The following is a 14,988-nucleotide window of genomic DNA, read 5'->3' on the forward strand; positions in this document are numbered from 1 at the left end:
ATGATCTGATATTTTAAGGTGTTGACACCTCATAAACCTCACATAATGCGGGTATGTAAGCATGTTTTCATAGAGAGTTGTGCTTTATGAACATTTACTTAGGGGATATTATTGAACGTTTAACTTACCTGAATGTAAAATTCTCCTGATCACTGATAACTAATACCAGCTTTATTGAAAAAGAATAAAAACATGCCGTGATACTGAAATCCTTTTTGTAATTTTAAAGAAATGATTCAGCTACTTTTATTAAGTTATATACATGGCTAGAAAATATGAGTGACTAGTACTATTTAAGTCTCCTGACAAGATGTGTACCTTTACTGTGGACTTTTAATGTGGTGAGGTCTAAAATGAAGATGTTGAGTTGACTTTATTTATTTATAAGTACACACCAGTGGTGTGTTTTTTGGTTTATTTGTTTTTTTGGTGTGTTTGTGTGTGTGTGTGTGTCCTTCAATTGGTGCTCTAGTTCTTTTTCTCCATCCTGTTTTACATGGATATTTATTTTGTCTTTGAGATTAAAGAGATATTGGTTTTATCTCATTAAATATGGGGCTTTATTTATATCTGATGTTATATACATTTTTTCAGGTGAATTATATCTTATCCTTGCTAGTTCTTAATATTTTTCTACTGATGTACAAGACTTTGTTGTATATGAAGTCGTGACAAGGTGAAAATAAACTATTGTTTGCTTTATAAAAGCTGTGGGCATACAATGGGAAAAATTTATTAAAAAACAGTACTTTTTAAATTGCTGTTATTTTACTTCAGTAAAAAGTTATCATAGCTCTTCTTGATTTCTATAGCATCAGTATCTTTTTGGTGCTCTTTTTAAAAAACATTGCAGTAGTATTGGTTGTTTAAGTGAAAAATATTAGAGAAGTAAATGAATACCAATGTATTGATTTTTTTTTTTTTTTTTTTAATGGAAAGAACGTGAAATCCTTTGACCTTATCTTAACCTCATTCATGGAAAAACTTCCCAAGGGAAAACAGTTTACTTTTTGGGACCTCTTGTTCCTATGAACTTACAAACATGTAACTTCAGATACTTTAAAAATATATTCAATTTGACTTTTTTAAAATGGTAGCTTTTGAATTAATAGTAAATTAATTGAGCGGAATTAAAAACTAACAGCAGCAAGTATTCTTGAGAACCTGTGCTCAGTTCAGGAGAGATTAAGCAGTTCATCAGGGTACCATCATGGAATGCTTTAATATCCACGTATGGACCAATTAGAGGACAATAGGACACTAAACTGTGGTAGTGAGTTGCAGTAAAATAAGAGTTCAGAGAAGGAATCAGTGTCAGTCTGAACAGGTAAAAATGAGACTTGAACTAATCCTTGGATGGTTAGGTAGATGGAGGGCATTCCTGCCAGGGACCTTCTGGAGATTACCTTGACTGGATCTAAAGGTAGAGCTCTGTGAATAGTATTACTGTCCCCATTTAACAGATGAAAAAAATGAGGTTAATAAACTTGCCCAAGGCCATCCAACTTATAAATGACAAAGCTAGAATTTATAAACAAGCTTCTCCTTCTTTTTATTTTTTAAAATTTTGAATAACTTATTGTGATACATTTAAAATACATATACAGTAGAGAGAACAGGTATAATGAACCCCTGTGTACCCATTCCCCAGCTTCAAGTTATCAACTCATGGCTGATTTTGTTTCATCTATACTTCTGCCTACTCACATCCTTTTTCTGAATCTTGTGTATTTTATTTAGGGATGTTTGAGTAGAAGGAAGCCAGATTAAACACTGGCTTAACTTAGGGGTTTATTTTTCTTGTACACAAAAAGGCTTCAGTATATTAGGGTCAAAGGTCTTTGATTTTTCTTGGTGTTTCCTCACAATCACAAGATGGCTTACCATAGTTCCAACTGTCATGTCCACCTTCCAGACAAGGAGGAGGAGGAGGAAGGGAGACGGGGATGATGGGAAAGAGGTTTCATTTATATCAGGAAATTAAATTTCTCAGAAATTTCCAGCGGGATTCTGCTTATATCAATAAATCATTGTCTAGAACTGTGTCATATGGTCATCTCTGGATTATGGAGACTGAGAAATATAAGTGCTCCCGTTGCCACCTCAAACAGAATTGGGCATTTAAATTTACAAAAACTAAATGTGTCAGTCTGTTAAGGCTGCTATAACAATACCATGGACTGAGTGGCTGTATTATAAACAACAGAAATTTATTTCATATGGTTCTGGAGGCTGGGAAGTCCAAAATCAAGGCACTGGCACATTTGGTATCTGGTAAGGGCTTGCTTCCTGCTTCAGACACCCCTCTTTTTGCTGTGTCCTCACATGGTAGAAGGGACTAGGGATCTTTCTGGGATCTCTTTTATAAAGGTATTAGTCCCATTCATGAAGGCTCTGCCCTCATGAGCTAATCACCTCCCCTCCATATACCATCACGTTGGGGGAATACATATCAACAGATGAATTTTGAAACTAAAAACATTCAGCCTTTAGCAATAAAGAAATAAGCATACTTTATTGGTGCAGTTTTTGAGGATTTTCAAAAAAGTTATTTAAATTTGCTTTTTGTTCACATATTGGAACAGCCTGCTTTCTAAAATGTTTTTCCTTTGATTTTTTCCCCCTTTACCTTTCCTTATTAGCAAGGATAAAAATTAATTTCTTGAATTATAAAGGTAACAATAATAACTACTATATACATGTACTTACCTTGGAGGTTTGAGGGTTTGGTGGGCATTGCGTTATGGTTTCTCTTTTACCTAATACAACTTTAAGGTACTTTCTTTTCTGATGTTTCTTTGAATGTAGACTTAATAGGTATAACACTGATATAAAAGACAAGGCAGGGAAACTGATCTCAGGGTGCCTGTGATTCCTCTGCAAGTGCATACAAATGAATTAGATAGCTGAAAAATTACTGAACTTTATTTCTTTCTGACTAGTAGTTGTATAGTTAATACTTATATTGAGGGGTTTGGTAGCTTGCTGATAGGTTAAAGATCATTTCAGTTGAAGTTTATTTGGCTTGAGTTATGACAACTTTCTTTAAATTAGAAGAGTTTTTGCTATTTAAAAAGGAAAAGGAAAGAGCACCATTTCTGTGTAACTGATGTTAAAATGCCCTAGAGTGACAATATGCTAAAAGCTCTTGCATATTTGAATTGGGTCGAATACAACTGTTTAAAACTCAGATCTGCAGTCTGCTCAGGTTACTGAAGACAAATGCATCATACATTCAATATCAGACTTTGCCGCAAGGGGTTCATTCCCACATAGAAGTACGCATGCTCCTTTCTTCTGAGACTGCACGAAGATTGAGCTTTCCATTTTCCTTTTTAAGTCACTCTAGTCCTAGCAGCAGTTTAGAAATGGAAAAGTTTGGTTGCTTTAAAGAGTAGTTCCTTAGTGGGTTCTTAAAGTACAGATAATATTTTCTCTTCAGTTCTAAAGAGAAGTTTTACTGCCCAGAATAGGTACACAATAAAATATTGAAAGGAAAAAAGAAAGTTAGCTGCATCCTAGTTTTCTAAAACCTGGCAAGCTGGCAGAGCTAGAATTAGCTTTACAGATGGCATTTGGCAACATATCTACATATCACTAAGCCCTCATCTCCTGAGTTTTCTTCATCCTGTCTATCAGTTACAATATCCAATCACTGCACAAAGATGGAGAAGTGGGACGATCACAGCTCACACGATGCTGTTTGGTTAGAAACGTCAGTGCTGCACAACCCACGGCTGAGTCAGTGTCTGTGAGAAAATAAACTGAATTAATATATAGCGGGGGTTGTATCTCTGAACATTTAAAGCCTAAATAACCTCAATAGCATTATTACACAGTAGAGGGAGGAAAGCTAAAGGAAGTCTGTAGACGGGTGAGGTAGGGTGACTGGGAAATTTTCTCATTGTTCAGAGGAATTCTGAAGATGATGGAAATATCAGATGTGCTAAAGTTTCCTAGTAATGCCCAAGGATGCTGACCTGGCTTTCAGTGCTGCATTGTTTGAAAAAGCAGAGTCCCTTTATACTCTGATTTCAAAATTTTTTTCTTGTTTTTGTGTGTCTGCCTTGGCATATACTAAAGTAAGGTGTGTATTCATTTATTACATGATAATGCTGGGTTATAATTCTATACATATATGAGAGAGGTTGAGAGAGATATGTTTAGCCTTTGTTTCATTATGATCATTTATGTTTCTGAATGTTAAAGATCATATGTCTTGATTGTCAGTTTAATGGCAAGTTATTTAAAATAAATAATGTGTGTTTTTATTGTTTCTATGGGTTTGAGGCTTTGTTTTTTATTTCATTTAAAGTCTTAGTAGAATCTTTATGTAATTGAGAATGCATTATGTTTGATATTGTTTCTTATGAATATCATAAAATTTATTTAAGGAAAAAACTAATTTTGAAATAATATTTTTGATACATTTGAAAATAAAATTCAAGATAGAGAAATGAAATAATTTCCTAAAGAAGAAGGTGAATGTATTTTTACTTTTGGATGAATTAAGGATTAGTTGAATCACTTTATATATATTTTACAGAACTGAATGTATTTGAATGATAAAGTTTTAACTGGTTAAGATGACTTTTTTCCTAGTTTTTTGGAACACAGGCTCTGAATAGATGATCTAGATACTGCCACTGAAATAGAGAGTAAATCAGATAAGTGTTTGGATTGCTGCAAATTGATTTTCAACCAGAAAATGTTTCTAAATGAAGATAATTGTTCTTGCTATGAGATTTTAAGTCTTGACTGGTAACAGTGTTTACTTTATTAGGAAATTTTGGCACAATTTTAAATAATTTGACTAATGGCTTTTTTCTTTTGTCTTCATTATCCCTATCCTACTGAGCCTTCATTTGGTAGGGATTTGGGAGGATATACAACATTTTTAAATTATTTTAAATGTTATTAAGTAGTTTATAACATTCTTTTCCTTGAAATGTCAGGAAGTTCTTGTGATTTCCCCCATTTTATTTCTAAAAGTTTGAATGGTCATCTTGATGGTTATCATAACTTATTTGTATAGATAGGCTAACTGGTGGTATCTTATTTTGGCTTTTTTTTTTCCCCCCTGCTTTTGTGTCCAGAAATGTTTTTCTAAGCTTGCTTTAGTAATAGAGTTATAAAAGCAGAAATCTCACGCTAGACTTATACTTTATAGAATATTTTTTTCTCTGGTTCGGCTTATTTTTAAAAAAATAATGCCTGTGTTATTATAAGAGTAATACATATTCATTACATAAATTTGATAGATACAGAAGAGCACATAGAATAAAATTAAAATGTTCTACCATCAAAAGAAAAACTTTAAATATTTTCACGTATAACCTTTTTCCCCTGTGTATATATAAAAATGTAAATTCACACATAAACACTTAAAAATGATTTTGGGATATTACTGTATACAATGTTATATAACCCATCTCTTGTTGTTTTCTTTTTCTTTTTTAATAAAAAGCAAACTTAATCATGAACGTTCCCTTTGTCATGAAAGTCTTCTATAGCATAATTCTTGAGAACTGCATAGTGTTTTATGTATATATATTTTGTAATTTATTTCACCAATCTGAATTTTTCTGATTCGTGATCAGAGAAAAGATCAGCTTGATTCCACAGCATAGATTTCTCTAAAAAGGAAGACTGTCTTAAGGAGTTAAGTAAAAAATACAATTTTGATACTTTTCAGAAGGAAAAAGATTCTCAGTGTGATTATACAATGAACTCTATAAAGATATGCACACTACTTTTAAAACAAAGCAGATAAGATTGCCATAACAAAGTATAGAAAATCTTCTTAAAAATCAGGGAAACAGAGCTCAGACAAGCTGAGACTTTTAAGAAATGCAAAGGCCAACCAAAAGGGTTTCTTATATTACATTTTAAGAAGGAAATCAGTGAAAGTGTAATAATAATGTATGGCAATGAGGTAAGAAAAAAATTCCTCAAGTCTTATTTAGGAGCTTCTTTGTCAGAGAGGAAAAGCAAACCACCACCACCATCAATAATAATAGCAAAGCAAACATTTCTAGTAAGGACAGAAAACCAACATGAATATAGAGATAAGTAATGCCTCTAGCTAAATGAATTGTCTTCTGGAACATCTTACAATTAAGGAACTGACTGTAAAATCTTAAAATTATTTATATTATTTGTAGTCTTTAAAGGTTTTAGGAGAATACAAGAAGTACTAAAAGATGAGGGCTTCTAGGCCTGGTTTTGAAAAAGACAGAAGATTTTAGAGCAAAAAATGAAGGATAGTTTATGACTAACTTGAAGGAAAAAAACAGGTTAAAGATGATCCAGAATGGGTTTGCTAAAAATAGATTGTCAGAACAACTTTGATTTTTCTCTGATGCAGTTGGTAGCCTAGTAGCAATAGGTATTTGGACTTAAACTTAGGTTTTGGTAAAAAAAATTTTTTATATCCTTGGGTGAAGGAAAAATGAGTTAGCCACTAGTTGATTGTTTTAATTAATCAACACAGTTTTCATTTTGAAGGATCCTCTCCAAAGGTTTTTGGTCTTGGAAGGTGGCTTTGTTCTTTGCTTTTGTCTTATTGCTCAAATGGAGAAGGCAAATTATCAAATTTATAGGTGACAGTGAAGAAAGAAAGATCGTAAATAAAACACTAAATGATCCATAGTGATCTCCAAGTCTGGATTGTTGGACTAAATTTAAATGAACTTTTGAGGCATATACATAAGGCCTGAAAAACACTAATATACACTAAGTTAGCATGGCCTTATATATAGCATCACATTTGGAAAAGACTTGAGGGTAGTTCTTGGCAGTAAACTTGATATGAAACAAAAGTACACTATGGCTGCCATCATCCCATCTTCTCCCCTACCCCGCACCCCCCCCCGCCCCCGCGTTAGAAACCATCTTAACGAATGGAAAGGAAGGTTAGAGCCACTTCAGTACACCAAAGTGTTGTCTTTACTTCTTTGTATATTCAGAAGGAAGGATGTGAAGAAATTGGAAGTCTTGTCAGCTTAGGTAACTAAAAATTTAGAGGTCTTGGGAACATCTCTGGTAGATGTTAAGGAATCTCACAATAAGAGCTGTCTTCAAATATGTGAAGAATTATCATTTGGATAAGCAATGACTCAAGTTTGAGTCAGACTTGTTTAAGGTTAAAAGCATGAGCTGCAAAATTGTATTCCTTTGGTCACATCTCAGACCTGCCACTTTCTTAGCTACATGATTTTAGGCAAGTTTTTTAGCCTCTAAGCTTTCATTTTCTCAACTGTAAAATGGGTATGGTTTTGAGTATTTAATGAAAATATGTGTAAAGTGTTCAGTATTGTGCCTGGCATATACTAAATGCTCAAATGTTAGCATTGTTATTGTTGTTGTAGCAGATAGAATTAAGACAGTGGCTCTCAACCAGAGAGGTGATTTTACCCCTCATTGAGCATTTAGCAATGGCTGAGGACATTTTTGGCTGTTAAAACTAGAAGGAGTACTAATAGCATCTAGTGGGTGGAGGCTACTGGGTGGGGGCCAGGAATGTCAAAATGATGACTCTGTCCTCTTTACCTTGTTTTATTTTTCTGCATAGCACTTATCAGCATGTGATATTTAATATATTTATTTATATATGTTTTATGTTTTTCTACACTAGGATGTATTAATTTTAAGGGCAGAGGCTTTCTCGGTTATATCCACCAGGGCTAGAATAATAAGTAGCATATAATAGGTGTTCAGTGACTATTTGGTAGAGTGACTGCATGATAAGGCTAAAAACATTGCTAGAGAAGAGGATAAGAATACTTTTAGTTATTATAGGGTATAGTTGTCATTGTGTGTTGCAAGCACCTAATACTTATTGATGAATTAAAACCACAGTAGTTTTTAGAAGTAAAAAAGTTAGCAATATAACATTTAGATATTATAACTCCTATTCAGAGACTCCTCAGTTTGGAGAGGTTCTTTCCTAGCAACATCTTCCTTTATTAAAGTTCAAAATTGAGAAACAAGGTAATGGATATTTAAAAAACACAGAAGAAACCTCCAGCTCCTTTGCTGTCTGCATGAAAGTAATTTTTGTCAGTTAGGAAAACCTTTACCTTGATAGTAAAATGTTAAAAGTTTGGCCATTAAGGGTTCCTTTTCTGTCAGAATTTTTAGTATCTAGGTCTTCATTTGACTTCAAAGAAAAGATGCTCTAAGTAGTCATACAACAGTATATCAAACTCCCTTGCTGTTGCTACTGCTTCTGCCTTACTAGAGTTGCTGATATATCTGACAATGGGGTTTTAGGAAGAAGAGAAAGACTAATATTAAAACTATTCTTGAGCTATATTTCTTGTCTTTTTGTGGGGAAATCTGGGACTTAAGTATCATTTAAACTATTTCTATGGAAAATATGCATCAACATACTTACAGATGACCTTTGAGTAGCCCATTCCTCAGTTGAGAACTGCCCTTTCAGTGATTAGCCTTTGTTTCTTGGGAAACTGATCATAAATTAAGAACAAAAGCTTATAGAAAAGGCAAATTGACAAAAAAGGGAAAAGAAGGGAGAGAAATTTGCGTTAAATATGTTGAAAATAGATTTAAAAGTTTAATTGCATTTCTTATATCATCACAGTTACTGACACTTAACATGAGGATCAGCAAACGTTTTCTATAAAAGGCTGGATAGTAAATGATTTTGGCCGTATGGACTACATAGTCTGTCACAACTCCTCAGTTTTGCCCTTATGGAGTGAAAGCAGCCATAAGCAATATGTAAATGAATGGGTGTGGTGTTCTAATAAAACTTTATTTACAAAATGAGGTAATGGGTTGAATTTGGCTTTGTTTGCCAACTCTTGACCTAACACATTAAAAATACTTGTAGGGCTTCCCTGGTGGCGCAGTGGTTGAGAGTCCGCCTGCAGATGCAGGGGACATGGGTTCGTGCCCCTGTCCGGGAAGATCCCACATGCCGCAGAGTGGCTGGGCCCGTGAGCCGTGGGCGCTGAGCCTGTGCCTCCGGAGCCTGTGCTCCGCAATGCGAGAGGCTGCAACAGTGAGAGGCCCGCCATACCACCAAAAAAAAAAAAAAAAAAAAATTGTAAAAATCCCAATTAATGTAAATTAATTGCTTAAAATATATTAATATAAAATCATTTAAAAGGTTTAGTTAAAAAATCTAAAACATAATATAGACTATAGTAATAGAAATGGCTTATTTTTCCCCAAAGTAATATTGCTTCTTTAATAAGGACAGACTAATTAAAAAATGGATGCATCTAATCTGAAATTTACAAAGATGCTTACCTTGTCCTTAAGGAAAGATGCGTTTGGGGGACTTCCCTGGTGGTCTGGTGGGTAAGACTCCGAGCTTGCAAGGCAGGGGGCCTGGGTTCGATCCCTGGTCCAGGAACTAGATCCTGCATGCATGCAGCAACTAAGAAGCCTGTGTGCCACAACTAAGACCTGGCGCAGACAAAATAAATAAATAATTTTAAAAAAAGAAAAGAAAAAAAAAGACACACTAAATAGCCCCCATCACCAGGCCGCTAGCCTTAAAAAAGAAAAAACGTGTTTTTAAAAGCTTGATTAAGTGTTTAAAACACCTTGTAAAGTGTAAAGCTTCATATCTATATCTCTGTAGACACAAAGACACACACGGAAGTATTTGACAAGGAATAAACAGTTATCACAGGAAATGCTTAGATGTTATATATATCCTGAAACTTAAGCTAAATTCAACAAACATTAATAAGACGTACCAGGTTATGATGTTAGTTGCTGGAAGTGTTTAAAGATAAATCCTTAAAGCAGGAAAGTAATATAAGGTTGTACCCTGTGTATACTACACAAGGGTGCCATATATATGTGAGTACTACTCACTTTGTAGATATTTTAGTTTTATGTATTTGTTACGACAATTTTCTGTTAGCAGCAGTGCTTGTAAATATCATTTATTTCTGGAAATTTTTCATGTATTATTTCTTTGATAACTTACTCCCCTCTGTTTTCTCTGTTCTCTCTGGAACATATCAGTATACATTTGAATGGTGACCTCCTTCCTCTAATTTTCTCGTCCTTTCAGTCTCATTTTTCATTTCTTTTTCTTTTATTCCCAGTTTTTTCTTTCAACCCTTCTAGTAACCTTTTAAAAATTCTGCTCTTGTGTTTGAATTTCTAAGAACTCTTCATTCTCTAATTAAAAAAAAAAAAATTCCTGTCCTTGTTTTATGGATACATTTTTAAATAGCACTGAGTTTATTGATTAGTTTTGCTTTTTCTTCCTGTCTCTACATTGTTTATTGCCTTTTTTGTTACGTTTATTAAACTTATTGTGAAATAGTTTTTGAATTATAAGAAATTAAAAAAAAATTGTACAGTGAGTTCCTGGGTACTCTTCACCCAGCTTCCCTCAATGATAACATCTCACATAAGTGCATCAAACTAGGAAAATGACATTGATACAGTACTATAAGTGACTATAGACATCAGTTTTTATATGCGCTTTTTCTGGTATATATTCTGTGATAGTTTATCACATATAGATTTGCGTAACTACCACCACAATCAGGATATAAAACTTTTGCATCACCACAGAGAAACTCCTGCATGCTACCCCTTTAGAGTCATACCCATTCCCCATCCCTAACCTCTGACAACCCCTGATTTGTTCTCCATCACTGTAATTTTGCCATTTTGAGAATGATATACAGATGAAGTCAGATAGGATGTAAACTTTGGGGTTTGGGTTTTTCATTCAGCATAATGCCTTTGAGATCTATCGCATTGTTGAACATGTCAGTAGTTTGTTCTTATTTAATTTCTGAGTACTATTCCATTGTATGTATGTACAACAGTTTATCCATTCAGAGAGTGGCATGGTTTTTGTTATAAACTTTGCAATAATTGTTGGATTTAAAAAATTCTATATATATTACTTTAGTTTTATTACTCCCAACCCCCATAGGAGTCCGTAGTTTCACTGAACAAAATGATAGAGACCCTAAAATTTCTCTTTAATTCTTAGGAACCTGTCTACCTTTGGAAGCTGTTCATGTATTTAGAATTTTTAAACAAATTAGGTGGCAAAGTCACATGTGGAAATTCATGCAGAATTAATATTCTAAAGTTTGATATAAATAGATACTTGCTTCTGAGAGTCACTATTTTAGTAAGATTTTTAAACTTTTGGAGAGACTTATTGCCTATTGATTTATCAATACTTTATGCTTCAAAGCATGATTCTTCTTTTTGTAGAATTTTTCTTTTATACAGCAGGCTCTTATTAGTTATCCATTTTATACATATTAGTGTATATATGTCAATCCCAATCTCCCAATTTATCACACCACCACCCCCCCCCGGTGTCCATACGTTTGTCCTCTACATCTGTGCCTCTATTTCTGCCCTGCAAACCGGTTTGTCTGTACCATTTTTCTAGATTCCACATATATGCGTTAATATATGATATTTGTTTTTCTCTTTCTGACTTGCTTCACTCTGTATGACAGTCTCTAGATCCATCCACGTCTCTACGAGTGACCCAATTTCATTCCTGTTTATGGCTGAGTAATACTCCATTGAATATATGTACCACATCTTCTTTATCCATTCATCTGTCGATGGGCATTTAGGTTGCTTCCATGACCTGGCTATTGTAAATAGTGGTGCAGTGAACGTTGGGGTGCATGTGTCTTTTTGAATTACGGTTTTGTCTGGGTATATGCCCAGTGGTGGGATTGCTGGGTCATATGGTAATTCTATTTTTAGTTTTTTAAGGAACCTCCATACTGTTTTCCATAGTGGCTGTATCAGTTTACATTCCCACCAACAGTGCAAGAGGGTTCCCTTTTCTGCACATCCTCTCCAGCATTTGTTATTTGTAGGTTTTCTGATGATGCCCATTCTAACTGGTGTGAGGTGATACCTCATTGTAGTTTTGATTTGTATTTCTCTAATAATTAGTGATGTTGAGCAGCTTTTCATGTGCTTCTTGGCCATCTGTATGTCTTCTTTGGAGAAATGTCTGTTTAGGTCTTCTGCCCATTTTTGGATTGGGTTGTTTGTTTTTTTAATATTGAGCTGCATGAGCTGTTTATATATTTTGGAGATTAGTCCTTTGTTGATTCGTTTGCGAATATTTCTCCCATTCTGAGGGTTGTCTTTTCATCTTGTTTGTAGTTTCCTTTGCTGTGCAGAAGCTTTGAAGTTTCATTAGGTCCCATTTGTTTATTTTTGTTTTTATTTCCATTACTCTAGGAGGTGGATCAAAAAAGATCTTGCTGTGATTTATGTCAAAGAGTGTTCTTCCTATGTTTTCCTCTAAGAGTTTTATAGTGTCCGGTCTTACGTTTAGGTCTCTAATCCATTTTGAGTTTATTTTTGTGTATGGTGTTAGGGAGTGTTCTAATTTCATTCTTTTACATGTAGCTGTCTAGTTTTCCCAGCACCACTTATTGAAGAGACTGTCTTTTCTCCATTGTGTATCCTTGCCTCCTTTGTCATAGATTAGTTGACCGTAGGTGCGTGGGTTTATCTCTGGGCTTTCTGTACTGTTCCATTGATCTATATTTGTTTTTGTGCCAGTACCATACTGTCTTGATTACTGTAGCTTTGTGGTATAGTCTGAAGTCAGGGAGTCTGATTCCTCAAGCTCCATTTTTTCCCCTAAAGACTGCTTTGGCTATTCGGAGTCTTTTGTGTCTCCATACTAATTTTAAGATTTTTTGTTCTAGTTCTGTAAAAAATGCCATTGGTAATTTGATAGGGATTGCATTGAATCTGTAGATTGCTTTGGGTAGTATAGTCATTTTCACAGTATTGATTCTTCCAATCCAAGAACATGGTATATCTCTCCATCTGTTGGTATCATCTTGAATTTCTTTCATCAGGGTCTTTTAGTTTTCTGCATACAAGTCTTCTGTCTCCCTAGGTAGGTTTATTCCTAGGTATTTTATTCTTTTTGTTGCAGTGGTAAATGGGAGTGTTTCCTTAAATTCTCTTTCAGATTTTTCATCATTAGTGTATAGGAATGCAAGAGATTTCTGTGCGTTAACTTTGTATCCTGCAACTTTACCAAATTCATAGATTAGCTCCGTTAGTTTTCTGGTGGAATCTTTAGGATTCTCTATGTATAGTATCATGTCATCTGCAAACAGTGACAGTTTTACTTCTTCTTTTCCAATTTGTATTCCTTTTATTTCTTTTTCTTCTCTGATTGCCATGGCTAGGACTTCCAAAGCTGTATTGAATAATAGTGGTGAGAATGGACATCCTTGTCTTGTTCCTGATCTTAGAGGAAATGCTTTCAGTTTTTCACCCTTTAGAATGATGTTTGCTATGGGTTTGTCATATATGGCCTTTATTATGTTGAGGTAGGTTCCCTCGATGCCCACTTTCTAGAGTTTTTATCATAAATGGGTGTTGAATTTTGTCAGAAGCCTTTTCTGCATCTATTGAGATGATCATATGGTTTTTATTTTTCAGTTTGTTAATATGGTGTATCACACTGAATTATTTTCATATATTGAAGAATCCTTGCATCCCTGGGATAAATCCCACTTGATCATGGTGTATGATCCTTTTAATGTGTTGTTGCATTCTGTTTGCTAGTATTTTGTTAAGGATTTTTGCATCTATATTCATCAGTGATATTGGTCTCTAATTTTCTTTTTTTGTAGTATCTGTCTAGTTTTGGTATCAGGGTGATGGTGGCCTCATAGAATGAGTTTGGGAGTATTCCTTCCTCTGCAATGTTTTGGAAGAGTTTGAGAAGGATGGGTGTTAGCTCGTCTCTAAATGTTTGATAGAATTCACCTGTGAAGCCATGTGGTCCTGGACTTTTGTTTGTTGGAAGATTTTTAATCACAGTTTCATTACTTGTGATTGGCCTGTTCATATTTTCCATTTCTTCCTGGTTTTGTCTTGGAAGGTTATACCTTTCTAAGAATTTGTCCATTTCTTCCAGGTTGTCCATTTTATTGGCATAGAGTTGCTTGTAGTAGTCTCTTAGGATGCTTTGTATTTCTGTGGTATCTGTTGTAACTTCTCCTTTTTCATTTCCAATTTTATTGATTTGAGTCCTCCCTCTTTTTCTTGATGAGTCTGGCTAATGGTTTATCAATTTTGTTTATCTTCTCAAAGAGCCAGCTTTTAGTTTTATTGATCTTTGCTATTGTTTTCTTTGTTTTTATTTCTTTTATTTCTTCTCTGATCTTCATGAGTTCTTTCCTTCTGCTATCTTTGGGTTTTATTCGTTTCTCTTTCTCTAGTTCCTTTAGGTGTAAGGTTAGATTGTTTATTTTAGATTTTTCTTGTTTCTTGAGGTAGGCTTGTATTGCTATAAACTTCTCTCTTAGAACTGGTTTTGCTGCATCCTATAGGTTTTGGGTCATTGTGTTTTCATTGTCATTTGTCTCTAGGTCGTTTTTGATTTCCTCTTTGATTTCAGTGATTTCTTGGTTATTTAGTAATGTACTGTTCAGCCTCCATGTGTTTGTGTTTTTCATGTTTCTTTTTCTCTGTAATTGATTTCTAATCTCATAGTGTTGTGTATTGATTTTGGAATATTCAACCAGTCTTGCATTTTTGGTACAAAATCCTTTAGACCTTGGTGTATTGACATTTTTATATATTGCTGTATGGAAACTACTAAAATTTTGTTTAAAATATTTGCATCTATGTTCTGAGGGATGTAGGCTCTGGTAATGTCTTTCTCTGGTTTTGGTATCTGGGTAATGCTGGCCTCATACAATGTTAGGAAATGTTATCTTGTCTTCAGTTTTCTAGAAGAGTTTGTGTAGGATTGGTGTTATTTCTATCTTAAATGCTTGGTAGAATTATCAGTGAAGCCATCTTGGCCTGGAGTTAGAGGGTAAGTTCTTAACTATAAATTCAAATTCTTTCATAGACATTCAGCTGTTCACTGTATTTGTTTCTTCTGGTGTGAGCTTTGGTAGTTTGGAATTTGTCCAGTTCTTCTGAATTGATGAATTTATTTGCATAAAGTTGTTTATA

The 14,988-nt window shown here is 34.3% G+C and overlaps 1 protein-coding gene across 9 annotated transcripts in view; it reads left to right on the forward strand.

Moving 5' to 3' along the window:
* BTBD10 (BTB domain containing 10) overlaps positions 1-14,988 on the forward strand; it is an 81,459-nt gene that overhangs the window by 27,751 nt on the left and 38,720 nt on the right. The window contains exon 1 of one of the 9 annotated variants that reach the window (XM_022555718.3): positions 798-4,087. The exons of the other annotated variants lie outside the window; for them this stretch is intronic. Within the exon in view, the coding sequence (XP_022411426.1) occupies positions 3,963-4,087 (125 nt within the window). The 5' untranslated portion in view covers positions 798-3,962. Of the gene's footprint in view, positions 1-797; positions 4,088-14,988 lie in introns of those variants that run through there. 9 annotated transcript variants of the gene reach the window in all.

The sequence above is a fragment of the Delphinapterus leucas genome, chromosome 7, assembly GCF_059928025.1.
Source record: "Delphinapterus leucas isolate spDelLeu-1000000601 "Yukka" chromosome 7, BTC_Dleu_Yukka2, whole genome shotgun sequence".
Lineage (NCBI taxonomy): Eukaryota > Metazoa > Chordata > Mammalia > Artiodactyla > Monodontidae > Delphinapterus > Delphinapterus leucas.